This window comes from Macrobrachium nipponense, chromosome 17, assembly GCF_015104395.2.
Source record: "Macrobrachium nipponense isolate FS-2020 chromosome 17, ASM1510439v2, whole genome shotgun sequence".
Lineage (NCBI taxonomy): Eukaryota > Metazoa > Arthropoda > Malacostraca > Decapoda > Palaemonidae > Macrobrachium > Macrobrachium nipponense.
The window spans coordinates 78,444,916-78,459,742 of NC_087210.1; the positions used below are offsets into that span (position 1 = coordinate 78,444,916).

Genomic DNA, 14,827 nt, shown 5'->3' on the forward strand with positions numbered 1-14,827 from the left:
GCAAGTTGGCTCAAAATAAATGGGGCAAGTTGGCACACGTTATTTGATAACAATAGTAAGTCCTATTTATTTATATATTTACGTTTTTGTTTCTGGATTTTTGGAAGGATAATGAGATCAGTGTCCTATCATTTCCTCCACATTGTTCTCACAAGTTACAGCCCCTGGATTTTAGTGTTTATAGACATCTGAAGAAATGTGTTAACAGGGCACGTGATTCGTGGATGACTCGTAATCCAGGATCAAGTATGCCCATCTGTGACATTCCTGGTAAAGTTTCCTCGGCTTTACCTCTAGCTGTCACTTATCCTGATGTTTTCAATTGGTTTAGGATTGATGGAATTTCAACTCAAATTACAGACTATTTCAAGATTTTGATTTTACGGGTGGTTATGTAACAGATTGAGAGATGTCCTAAAAGACACATGGGCTTCAGATCAGTCATCAGCGTGATACAGAGTTTAAGAACTGCTCTTGTTGATCCATAAGAAAGCTCAGCTGAAGAGAGCCTGTGTTTTGGTAAGCCAGGAGAAAGTGTGGGTCCAGTGCAGGGCATGTAACATGTGGGAGCATGAAGACTATGACGAGGATTTATTTCACACCAGCCACAATTACAACTAGATGATGATCTGAAGTAATACTAATGCCTTATATTTTGTATTCTGGAAATTCAGAGGGTCTTTTTGCTATTTGATTTAAATGCAATGTAGTAATTTTCTTTTAATTATCACTGTGCCAACTTACCCATAATGTGTGCCAACTTACCCCGTGGGGCAAGTGGCACGAAAAGTTATTTTTTCTAAAGCTTATTGTTATCTTATGTTGAAACAAAAAACAATTATTTTGCTCTTTGATAAAGACAAATGTTAATATTTTTCAATGGTGGTAAGAATTTTGCAAAAAGTTTGTTTTATATTCGCAATAACCAAAATTGTAAAAAGTGTGTCCACTAGCCCCGGTCCTCCCCTACTCGCTTTAGCTTTGTTTACGATATGAAAATTAATGTAGCGGTGGTTGGAAGACTGACACTATAAAGTAGCATATAAGTTCTTATCATTATTAGAGTTATTGCTGTAAAATGTCTATGTACATATCATTTGTTAAATAGAGTAACGCACCCATTAAATAGATAGTAATACATATGTAATATATACGCTATAGTCAGGGTACAAATCATAATAATTGTGCTACAGCCTAATCGGTTTGTTTTATCGAAGCAGGACTACCTTCTTTTGGTTTCAACTGACTTTCATACTAATGAAATCATGGATACATTTTTGTATTAACAGTTTTATGAATGAATATTGTTGTTACTATAGTCGATTTTTTTCGGCTGGAGTAAAATTCGCAGACATAATACACCTGGCTGAGGAAGGGCACAGAAGATCTCTGTTTTTTAAACAATATCTCTACACACCAAGTTATTTCGAACATTTCCATTCTCTCAAGAAGATTATGAATAAATACAAGAGCAAAGTAGACCAAAAAAAAAAAAAATAATCACCTTGCATTAATGTAAAGAAAACAAGAGAAATGAAAAATTAGTGCGATTGTCAATTTTTTCTATTGTCAATGTTTAATAAGTCAGTGTTTAGCGAATTGTTAGGGTCTAGTGAGTATGCATTTAGTGAATGTTTATGGGTAAGTGTTTGATGAATGTGTATGGTTTAGTGACTGTTTAATGTGTCAGTATTCAGTGAATGTTTACTGAGTCTTTAGGGTTTAGTGAATGTTTTGTGAATGTTATTGAATGTTTATTGTGTAAGTATTCAGTGAATGTTTTGTCTTAAGGGTTTTAGTAAATGTTTTGTGAATATTAAGTGAACGTTTAGTGAATGTCTTGTGAATGGTAGTGTTTAGTGAATATTTAGTGTGTAAGTATTCAGTGAGCGTTTAGGGTTTTAGTGAAAGTTTTGCGAATTTTAAGTGAGCGTTTAGTGAATGTCTTGTGAATGTTAGTGTTTAGCAAATGTTTAGTATGTAAGTGTTTATTAAAATTTTAATGAGTGGAGGTTCATTCACTGTTTAGTATTTAATAAGTATTTAGGGTTTGGTAAGCTCGTTTCACTGTTTAGTATTTAATAAGTATTTAGGGTTTGGTAAGCTCGTATTTAATGAGTGCTTGGGGTTTAGTGAATGTTTAGTGTTTAATTATGTTAGGATTAAATGAGTGTTTAGTGAATGTTTACTGAGTGTTTGGGGTATAAATTTACTAAATAATGAATATTTAGTAAATTTAGTATTTCAAGTGTTTAGTGAGCATTTAGTGTATAGCGAGTGCCTAGTGAGTGTTGGGTATTCAGAGTGTTTTGGTGTTTTATGAGAGTGTGTGGTGAGAAGTTAAGTGTTGTGTGGTGTGTGTGTGTGTGTGTATAGTGAATGTATGCAAGTGTGAGTGCTTACTGAGTAAGTGCATTGTGCGTGTTGGTGGTTAGGTGATTGTACATTACTGTTTAAGTTAGTGCTTCGCTACCTTATGCAAAAAAAAAAGTCCTGTATTTACACAGGAACCATTTATGATTGACATTGCTTAAATCCAAGAGCAGATGCTTAGGCCTGACCACAAATGTTGGAGTGCTTAGGTGTGTTTTCGTTAGGTAATTTTTCTCTGTGAAATTTGTTTGAATAATAATAATAATAATAATAATAATAATAATAATAATAATAATAATAATAATAATAATAATAATAATAATAATAAAGATTAAAAAAAAAAAAAGTAATAGTAATAAAATATAGTACTAAGAGCTGGACCGAGACCTTTCAATATGGCCTTCCGAAGTCACTCTCGGCAGGGAGATCGCTACTCCAGTGATTGACGCCCTATGCCTTGCAAACAGCTGACATATTTGCACATTCGATTGCCAAATTTTTATGACTGTTGGAGACGCATTATAAATCATATTAACAATTGTAAATGCATTGAACAGACGTGAGGATATAATATGATGATAGTGCCTGTCTACTGGATATAATGAACAAATAAAGAAAAAAATATTACTAGAGAGAAAATTAGCCGAATAATGGTCGTCAAAGCCAGCATCGATAGAATGTATTGAAACACATTACATAGGCTGGCTGCCTGTGGTGTGTGCCGCGCGGCGGGAAGTTAAGAGACAAACGCACTCGGCTGGCTTTAAACATCAAACTGTGCATAATTTTTATTAAAGTTTAGATTTTCTTCGCTGAATATATATGGTACCTGATACTTGGTGATAGTGTACAGATCAATTTGTGTGAGGCAGCCGAAAATAAGTGGACTATTAGATAACTGACAAGATATTATAGGCCAACTTAATTTGGGAGTCAGGAGCTCCAAGTTGTATGATCGTCAACTTCGGGAGGGGGAATAAAATGGGGGAAAATGTTTTAATCTTTATAGTTAGCTTATCCTGAACAATTCATTCACATTTCCGTTTCCAGTAATTATTTGTGTTGTGATACATCATCTCTTTGTGAATATGCGGGTGTTAAAACGGCTCTTTATGATGGGACTTTGGTCTTAATATCAATCGAATTCCCATATCCGATAAAAATTTCATTTCATCCATACGAACCAACAGCAACTAAAGAACAATTCATTTATGGTAAGACACATTGGGCTACGAACCTCGACATGGCTGCAGTGTCCTAACTATAGGCAAGAAAAGAAAATGACCAAAGACGCTATTAAAGCGAGAATACTCATCTTATATTTCTTTTTTTAGAGGAACTGAGAGTGGCACCATATGACTGGTTTAATTATTGGTTCCATATGACTGGTTTAATTATTCAAAAATGGCTCAGCACACATACTTGTAGCTGTTGCCAATTGTGACCCCCTCCCATTCAGATAAAATACTTTGTGTGAAGTAATAATTCCAATCCAAAGGATAGTGCTAATCTTATATATATATATATATATATATATATATATATATATATATATATATATATATATATAAATATATACAAATATGTGTGTGTGTGTGAAACTATAGAAAGTAGGCCAAGCCTAGGAAGTCTCACACATAGTATTTATATAGATTTGTGGAATTGGAATTAAGAAGTGAAATATTCCATACTTCAATAGGGAATTTTGAAAAATAACTCCGGCAGTAATTCTTATCCTGAAACATCACAATGTTTCTAGAATTTTTTGCCTTTTACATTTTATCAGGCTTACGATTTTCAGATACTTACCATATTTCTAATATTAATATTGCCTATGATAGATTTTGAAATATTTCAAGGTGTCCCACCTCTCCCTTCCAATCGTGGATATGTCTGTGAAAGGGTAACCACCCACTAAAATGTCTGGCATTACCATCACAGCATTCTAGGATATGAAGTGCTATTGTGGTTCAAATTTTACTTTATATCTCCAATGTTTAATGCAGATCCTGTCTCCCCCTCCCTACTCGTTGTGGGGTGTCTGCCAGAGGGTAACCACCCTCAAAATGTCTGTCATTACCACCACAGTACTCTAGGATGTGCAGTGCTATTGTAGTACAAATTATACTTGGTATCTCCAGTGTTGGATGCAGATACTAGCTCCCCCTCCCCCTCCCCCTCCCCCTCCCAAGTCGTTGTGGGGTGTCTGTCAGGGGGAAACCACCCACTAAAATATCCGTCATTACCACCGCAGTACTCTGAGATGTGCAGTGCTATTGTAGTACAAATTTTATTTGGTACTATGATGTTGGATGGAGATCCTGTCTCCCCCTCCCCTTCCCTCTTTCCCCCCACTCGTTGTGGGGTGTCTCTCAGGGGGTAACTACCCACTAAAATGTCTGGCATTACCACCACAGTACTCTAGGATGTGCAGAACTATTGTAGTACAGATTTTACTTGGTATCTCCATGTTAGATGCAAATCCTGTCTCCCCCTCCCCCTCCCCACTCCCTGTGGGGTGTCTGTCAGGGGGTAACAACCAACTAAAATGTCTGGCATTACCGTCACAGCATTCTAAGATGTGCAGTGCAATTGTAGTACAAATTTTACTTGGTATCTCCAATGTTGGATGCAGATCCTGCCTCCCCCTCCCCACTCGTTGTGGGGCGTCTGTCAGGGGTGGTAACCACCCACTAAAACGTCTGTCATTACCACCACAGTATTCTAGGATGTGCAGTGCTATTGTATTGTAAATTTTACTCGGTATCTCTTAAGTTGGATCTAGATCCTTAACCCCCCTACCCCCCTTTTCAGTGCGTCTGTCAGGGGGAACCCACCCTCCAAAATGTCTGTCACTGGTCATTCTATAATCAGTAGAGTCTGCAGATATATTATATATTAGTTTCATCTGGTATCTCATATATTGGATCAAGACCCAAAATCTAACGAGCAATTAGTGGTGCTTGTTAAGTAAGCCACCCATATATTTTCGGCAGACGGTCAGTTTCACCCAGTTTACAAGTCTACTCCTAAATACAGTAGGGGTTACAGTCGGTAAATCCTCTTTCGTTCGTTTTGGTATCTCCAAACGGTCGGGGGGGCTGGGCTCCGCTCTAAAAACTACTTTCCCAGTTCCATCACTAACCGGCGACACGAACTTTTAAAATGGCGGCAGCTAAGCAGCTTCAGAAACATCTTGGAGGACAATCACAGCAAATAGTCAAGGACGTAAAAAAGGGGAGATGTCACTACATAGCTCCCACGTTTTCTTTAAAATCCTTGGGAGACAAGTGGCGCCACTTGACCTCTTAACTCAGTTGAGCTTAGGAAGAAAATGGGTGAATGTTCTACAGTAAAGATTAAAGGACGGAAAAAAAAAAAAATGGGGGAGTGAGTAATGATACTACAAAGTTCCCAAGTTTTCTTTAGACCCATTTGGGAGACTAATTATGTGGACCACATATTTGTTCAGTTCACCTTGAGAAGAAAATGAATAAAGATGAAAAGCAGACGAGTAGTTGACTTAAGTGTACAGAGATTTTAGACCTACAAATCTTAAACTTCTTATGACAAATTATATCACTTTGTTTTACCAACTATATCGAAATGAAGAAACTACAAACAGACGCATCTTGAGCATTAGTTGAGGAATCGTCATTGAAAGTAGCCTCATATATTTAGGAAATATTTTGATCGCGCATAACCCTAAACGCATTTAAATTCCCTCCATTATTCATATAAGATAGAAAAAACGTTAATAAAAATGTTACTTTAATAAGCATGTACAATCTATTATCCTAAAAGCAAAGTCTAACAGTTCTGTTAGCCAAAAATCATAAAAAAAATGCACAAGATAAATACCTAATTTCACTAGCAACAGAATTTATCTAAAACCATAGTGGTATTACTACTACTATCAAGTATCGGTATTTCACTATTGGCTGGCCATTATCTCCCACAAAAGTCAAGTTGCATTGAATATAGATATAATGTACTGCAGGTAAGAGAATATATGTGCAATTATTGCATATGCTCTTTAATTTCAGTATTGTGTTATACATTAAATTCTAGAAACGGTAGTATTTCAATCGATAGCGTCAGATTCCACTATCTTTTTACCGCAGTCAAACTTTATTTATGCCAATGTTACCTTCACATAAAATGTCTGACTTTTAAATTGCTTTTTGAAGAAATAGCACTTTTTCAGCAAATCAAACTAAAATTGTGTGATTGATTTGAGCTGAGGCATTGAAGTCTAAAACTTCAAAAATATCTAGTTACCGGTATTATTGATGTAATGTTGCAAGCTACTTATTCCCCTCTGGTGGCATATAGATCAAAATCACAGCAACTGACACCTCGCCTTGTTTACATGTAGCGCTATTTTTTAGTTAATTGTTCTTTAGATATCATTAACCTTATCTTCAGTATTATCATCATTGTTTTGATCATTAGTAGTATATTCATACTTATGTTTCCTTGTTTATGCTTACGTCTTTATCAATTTTTTTCCTCTCATCCACAGAGACTGGCCCCTTCCCTCCAAAACGCAGTGCTCAGACATTCATACCACAATCTACTTCACCAAATGACGCAAATGAGCAAGGCCGTGAATTGATGGCATATACAGCCATCCATGAGCAAAGAACATAAATCCACTTCACATAACCAGCATCACCTCTCAGCAACCATCATTCCCTTGTTCTTTCAATACAGTAGACTGACAATGCTTTTCTCCCTTCCTTTTCAGTCTCCTCTTAAGCCTGAAACTACACTGCTGTGGCTACGTCTGCTCTTCATCTCGAGCTTCACACTTTATCCAAATGTGAGCTGTAATTCTCATCCTCTTTCTCTGACTTTAATTTTATTCCTTCCTCCCCCAGGACCTCCTACTCACTAGGACTAGGTGCTATAACACTTTCTCTTCCACTATCCCTCTTCATTTCTTGAACTGATTGAATTGAACATAGAATTTAGGCCAAAGGCCAAGTAGTGAGACCTATGAGGTCATTCAGATTTGAATCCTCTGAAAGAACAAGGTCACAAAAAAAATAAGTTTCTTAAAAACATAAATAACTTAACTATCCTACGGGGTGCTCTTTGAGCAAGAGCCCGTGCTGGTACTAATGACCTGAGTACATTACATCTGGTTGGGTATTTATTTAATTTTCAGTATAACCTCTAATAGTGAGTAAAAATATTCCCATTTTATATATGTATGTATATTCTCTCTGATAAAAAAGCTTTCGTCAACCTAATCAGTTGGCCTCTTCACCCATTCCAAGATCACAAAATGTGAAGTATTATCAAATAGTTTTCCTTTTATTCAAGATCAATACAGACTTCTTAATATATATATTTATACTATTGCAGCGGACAACCCCATATTTGTGGAGGCAAGATTCATCCCAAATGATTAAATAAACATTCGAACGAGGTAGTCCGCAAGTATGCTCAGTATATGGAGAATTAGCACTTGGGATCAGAAACAGTCCCAAAAGGGATCACTGCTTGCTACTTTTATAGGATTGGGGAACCATGGGAGAGCAAACTGAAAGCAAATATATGTATAGTATATACAAATTCATTAATCATGAATAGATCCTTTCATTTGTAATCTGAATGTCCCCAGACAAATTGTATATAGTATTTAGTCTTGAAGACACAGCCAGCAGTATAAGAGAAACCAGTCAGTCATACATGCACTTTTGACCCATTAGAAGGTAATAACTACCTTTATCATGTTTTACATAAATTGCACGACACATCAAGTATGAGATGGGAGGTTGGCACTTAGCAAAAGATTAATGGGCTTGTATGAAAATGTGTCTGATGTCAAAAACTTCAACTGATCATACCAAATCATCAGTTCTATAAAATCCCAACTGTAATTCAGATGAGGTTCAAGCAATTGAAGACTCGCCCCAGCCTTTACAAAAGTCTAATGGATTTAGTGGAGTACTTGAGTCTAACAACTGAGAGTCCCAGCCTTTACAAAGGTCTGATGGATTCAGTGGATTCCTTTAGTACCCTCCAACAACATTTGTAGTCTAGTGACGTGTAAAAATTCAGAAATATGCAAATTTTGATAAGGATAGATACCTTAATAGTACATTGAAATGTACAAATTTTACTGTCATCTCCTTTACAACACTTTTTGAATACCTGTGGGTAAGCAAATTCAGAATTATCAATAGCAGGGAGGGTTGCAAAGATTAAGAAAAAAGATATTTTTATTTTTCCAATAATGCAGTCCCAATTTTTGGACAGCACCTTGTATGCCCGAAAATGCAGTAATTCAACATCACCCGGCTCTACTACTTTGATTTTTTTTATTATCTATTCTTAGAAAAGTGACAATCGTGGTCTCATTAAGCTAATTTATATCAATAATAGTATACTTTCTTGTCTTTAATACACAAAAGATCTGAGAGAAAGCTGGGATAATTAACTACTGCACTTTCATTTTCTTATAAATTCTTGCAATACAAAATCACCTACAGGTGAGTGCAATATGATTTCAAATGAAATAATTGATGAAAGGAGGTAAGGAAAAATTCATGATTAAGTCTTTTTATAAAACAAATTCTAAAATACCTGATCCTTCTGGAAGAGACCATTCTATTATAGTAAGAAGGAAAACTACACCTTCATTTATAAAAACTGAAGAAGAAAGTTACACAGAAAATTGATAACATGACTGTCAAAATAATTCCGTTTCGTACAAAATTCTTTTCAAAACAATACTGATTTAATCTTTGCAAAAGCATTTTTAGATGCAACCTGTTCAAAAGCAAATACACATGAAAACGATAAATTAAATCATTATATAAAGTTTTAATCATAAAACAAATCTTTTTAAAACAAACTTCTAACACCTGTCTGGAACAAAAACCTTCAATTCGAATTCTGCCTAAAAATTAACAGGTTCTCTTTTAAAAGCTAACACTGTAATTTGAACTGCTTGTTGTAGCTTCCGCTGCTGGCTTGGGCTCCTCCTCTTCATCCAATTCTACGTCAGATTGGTTATCTTCCTCTTCAACTTCCTCTTCCTCACCATCTTCGGCCTCAGATTCTTCTCTCATAGACTGTCAAAGAAAATCAAAATTTCATTTGCCAATTTACAAAAATTGATGTCAAGCAAAACTGTCAATGGCTCAAAACAAAGTAACTAAAGATGAACATGCATTAAAGATAAAAATACATTCTGTTAAGAATGCCAAGAAATAGCATGGAAACTAAAATTGAAAGAATAACAAAATAGCTACTCTTCATTTTGTTATTAAACTCCAAGCACAACAAATGCTAGTTTTTAACACTGCTACAGTAAGACAAAAACTAAATTGTTGGAGAATTATTTGGTCTAATTTCCATCATCATCATTAAGTGAACTGATAGTTCTACCTGCTTTAATGTCTGTCCATCTACCAAAGATTAATTCTCTGCCATCTCTTTGTTTTACACTTTCCTTACATTCTGGGGACAATAATGGCTTGCTCTGCCTACACTGTATAATCAAAAGCATCGAATAAAACTTTATACATTCAGTACACAGTACTTGTTGCGTTCCTCCTTACACCTGACTCAAATGATTCAAGACATGAGCAACTCTGTGACAGTTTAGTAGTTGATTTTGTCAAATTGCATGTGTTGGATTTTTATTTTTAAAATCTAGTTAACCTTTTCACATGTTGCATTCTCTTTTGGATTACTTATCAAGCCCACATGCTTTGCAAGGTTGGAAGATACCCAATGGAAACATGAATAATGAAAGGCAGAGAATACAGATTATATAGTACACATATTCCTTTACAAATCCATGAAACGGAACATATTGTTGATTGAGACCTGTCTGGAACATACTGGGAGAATCAAATTTGAATAAAACTTCTCAAAGTCCAAGGATACAGTAATAAAAAAAATGCAATCCAGAAGAAATGCACAAGACAGGAGCAGGAATGGCTGTAGAGCAGAGCAATGCCACGTTAACCATGAGGACAAAAAAGAAACTGTAATGAAGAAAATAGTGGCAATGCTGAAAGGAATACTAAGCTTTATAAAAGTGCATTAAGACTATGGAATGCATAATCACTTTTAAACAAAACTTTAAAAGCAATATAACCTGTGACAGAATTTCTTCTCCTTTAAGATCCCTGTTCTTCAGGTTTCCCATCCAAAATGCTTCTGAACACTTATTTAAAACCAACATGGCTTTAACTCGGTAAACCAGCATCTCCAGAGATTTCTTGAGTAATGGAACAAATCTTGTAAGGCTTGTGTCCTGTGTCACCTGTTGGTAATTGAAAAGCATAAGATTAAAGAACAGCAATGCAGATTTGAATATTAAACATGATGCCATTTTGAAACTTACCATAAAAGATATTCAAGGGCAAGACTATGTTACTGGATATGCAATACAATCAACTTATTATTTTTTAAAAGTCAACCACATATCAGTTAATGTATATGGTTCCTGAACATCAAAATTATATTTCACAATTTTAAAGCATTATCACCTTGACATACAATGACACAAACAAGAGAGTACAACCTTTTTCTCCAAGCGAAAAAGAGGACAATACTACAACTTACCTTTGAATGTGTGCAAACATGCTGAAGCAATCTTGTAGACCCCTGGAGATTCTTGAGAAGGACTGTTACTTCTTGGTTATGCACGAGAAGGCAAGAATCTAAAACTGGCATGGCACTTCTCAAGAAGAGTTCAAGAAAAGAACGTGAATACTGAAAAGGAGATATAAATGTCTGAAAACTGATGACATGTTTGGCAATTAGACAAAATAGTATATATGAATGCCTGGGAAAAATCTTCAGTCAAGGCAATAAGTGACTATAAATGACTATCTTCCCAGTCATTATGACACAAGGCTACATATAGATACTAATTCATGGTTTTAAAAAATGAGTGAAAGAAATACAAATTAGGTAATATAAAAAGCAAAATAGCTGACATTAAGAACTCATTCTAAATCGGTGTTTACTAGGACTATGTGACCCAGTTTTTGCTAATTTATTCCAAAACAAATACAGTGGTACCTCGAGATACGAAATTAATCCGTTCCGAGGCACCCTTCGCATCATGAGTTTTTTGTATCTTGGACCGCATTTCACATGTAAAATGCCTAATCCGTTCCAAGCCCTCCAAAAACACCCCAGTAAATTTCATAATAAAGCTAAATTGACCTATAAACAATGAAATACTACAACAATTTGGACCATTCAATACCTAACTTAATACTACTGCTAATTACCTGTAAATAAAGTGTATTAGTGTACATGGTATACAAGAAATACTGTACGTATGTAGTAAAATGTGGAAGCTTACCTTTCGAGTGAGGCTATCTCCGAAAGTGGCGATAGAGGAGGACAAACGGCAGATACGTACGTACGTGCATACACTTAACTTTACGAAACACATAAAAAAATGTAAGGAAAACATACATAAACTAAACTTTACAAAACACATTAACAAAACTGTAACACTTAACTTTACAAAAAACTAAAATATTTTTTTTTTTTTTTTTTTTTTTTTTTTTTTTTACAAAATTTCAACTTCATCACCACTTTCAACTTTCTGTTTTTTATTATCACTTGGTTCTTCCTTTTTGCTTACTCCTGCTAATACTAAAGGCCTCTTTACAAAATAGCTATCCAAGGAAGATTGCTTCTGCCTACTTTTCACAATGTTCCTGAAATGACTCGGGCAAGCCTCATCAAACTGCGCAAGCATACGACCAGTGTAAGCCTTTTCGGGGTGTCTTTTTTCAACAAACAATTGCACTTTATGAAAAGCAGCTAGAACATCCTTAATTTCTGCCGTTGTCATAGGGTCGTCCTCCTCCTCCTCGCCGCTGCTAGAAAACTCCTTTTGAACGACGTTATGTTGCATGGCCTCAAACTCCTTCAGGTCATCCGTCGTAAGCTCCTCTTGGTGCTCCTCGAGAAGGTCGTTGATGTCATCCTCATCGACGACCAGCCCCATGGACTTGCCGAGTGCAACGATCTTGTCAAGATCTGGTTGCAAAACAGTTTCAGGATCGTCAACTGTTTCTGAATCTGCAGCACCAGCTTCGCCCACGTCGAATCCCTCGAAGTCTTGGGCGGATATGGCATCAGGCCAGAGTTTCCTCAACGAGGAATTCAAGGCTCGCCTCGAAACCTCCTGCCAAGCTTGGTCAATGAGTCGGATGCATATGACAACATCGCAATGCTCCTTCCAAAATTCATGCAAGGTAAGGTTTGTGGTATTGGTGATGTCGAAACATCTCTTGAAAAGATGTTTCGTATACAGCTTCTTAAAGTTCGATATCACTTGCTGGTCCATGGGCTGGAGGAGAGGGGTGGTGTTAGGCGGAAGATAAAGAACCTTGATGAAGGAATACTCCGCTAGGATATCTTCCTCGAGGCCAGGAGGGTGGGCAGGGGCATTGTTCAACACCAGCAGACATTTCAGAGGGAGGCGCTTCTCTTCCAAGAATTTCTTCACTGTCGGGCCGAAACACAGATTAACCCACTCCATGAATAAAAGCCTCGTTACCCAGGCTTTCGTATTAGCCCTCCACATCACTGTAAGCTTCTCCTTAAGTACTTTGTGGGCCTTGAAGGCTCGAGGAGTTTCGGAATGATAGACCAGTAGGGGCTTCACCTTGCAATCCCCAATGGCGTTCAAACAAAGTGCAAGCGTAAGCCTGTCTTTCATAGGCTTATGCCCGGGTAGCTTCTCTTCCTCCGTGATATATGTCCGACGAGTCATTTTTTTTCCAAAAAAGGCCAGTCTCATTACAGTTGAAGACTTGCTGAGAACTGTAGCCTTCCTTGGTCATCATCTCGTCGAACGTCTTTTTAAAGTTTTCGGCCACTTTCGTGTCCGAGCTGGCAGCCTCCCCATGCCGCACCACCGAATGGATGCCAGTCCGTTTACAGAATTTCTCGAACCACCCAAGCGAAGCCTTGAACTCTGGGGTTGGAGTTGATGTCCCTTCTCCTCCGTCGTCTTTGGCCTGGGCAATCAAATCGCCGAAAATAGCGCTGGCCTTGTGGGAGATTGCCATCTCCGTTATCGTATCGCCAGCGATTTCTTTGTCTTTTATCCAGACAAGAAGAAGCCTTTCCATCTCGTCGTGCACGTGGCTCCTCTTGCTGGACAAAATAGTGACGCCCTTGGAAGGTGTAGCTGCTTTGATGACATCTTTCTGCTTAAGGATGGTGCCTATTGTTGACGGATTTCGGCCGTATTCATTGGCGATCACACTCAATCGCATACCAGCTTCATACTTCTTGATAATCTCCATCTTCGTCTCCAAAGAGAGCATCCTTTTCTTTCCGTGAATTTCAACTTTCTTGGGACCCATGACTACGTTATACTGTACGTAATTCACGTATAAGTAGAGTAAAGTTCTCACACAACACGATAAAGTATGTATACTGCAACGAAATCACTAACAAATTTACGTTAATAAACGAAATCGTTAGAACGAACGAATACCGCGTGCGTACGATAACGATGCTGGGACGAGTGGCTGAGGCACGCTGCTACGTAGTAGATGCATGATGGGAGGGATGCTGACCAATAGGAGAGAAGTATCTCATGGCGGTGACTAGCATCAGGAACCAATGGGAGAGCAGGAGGATGGTGGCGAGTCTACTCAGTTGGCGGCGCGCGAGTTTCAAAATTGTTATCTGTGGTCCGGGCGATTCTCGAACTTTACAGCAACAACCTTTTGTATCTTGAGCAATTTTCATATGTAGAGCCGTAAAATTTTTCATATTAGCTTTCGTATCTCGAGGTACCACTGTACTAGCTTAAAAGTTGTGGGATAGGAGGAATCTGAAATCATCCAAGATTTTTTCTAATTCTTGCAAGGAAACCTCATAACAATAGTTAACACAACAATGGTTGAAATATGGAAAAACTAATGTTGTACTGACAAAAGCATGAATACATATAATGAGGAGCTTAAAAGTGTCACATTTTTCTAGTCTGCACAAATGAAGACAGCCACACTTACCTTCAAACATGGACAGAGTAAAGTCTTAGAATCATGAGTTTTCAGCATTGTTACAAGAATATGGAATATTTTGATAGCAGTGCTCCAAGTTTCCAAACATTTTTCTTTGTCTATTAGTGATGCAGACCCAAGAGAAGAGAGTGATTTCTTTGTTCCTGTTACTAAGAAACACATCATACTGCGGTAGAAAATGCCCAAGGTACCTCTGGAAAGAAATAAGCATATTAAGAGGAATTAAATCAGCAGGAAATATCATGAACAACACACGATGAATGACAGAAAAATAACGATAAACACAAACCATGACTATGATTACAAGACAAAAAAAATGTCAAGATGTTAATCAAAGAACATGGTCAACTATAATCACCATGTACTTTGTTTGAAAATAAAACAAGGTGTATCAATCATAGGAAAGCTGCCTGATG

At 37.0% G+C, this 14,827-nt stretch overlaps 1 protein-coding gene across 1 annotated transcript in view; it reads right to left on the reverse strand.

Annotated features, from left to right (window-relative positions):
• Nucleotides 1-8,593: 8,593 nt before the first annotated feature.
• The window catches only part of LOC135196350 (Fanconi anemia group D2 protein-like), a gene marked incomplete in the record, with an annotated part of 190,231 nt that continues 183,997 nt past the window's right edge, over nt 8,594-14,827 (reverse strand). The window contains 4 exon segments of the mRNA XM_064223118.1: nt 8,594-9,461; nt 10,496-10,663; nt 10,966-11,115; nt 14,400-14,604. Of these exon segments, the coding sequence (XP_064079188.1) occupies nt 9,309-9,461; nt 10,496-10,663; nt 10,966-11,115; nt 14,400-14,604 (676 nt within the window).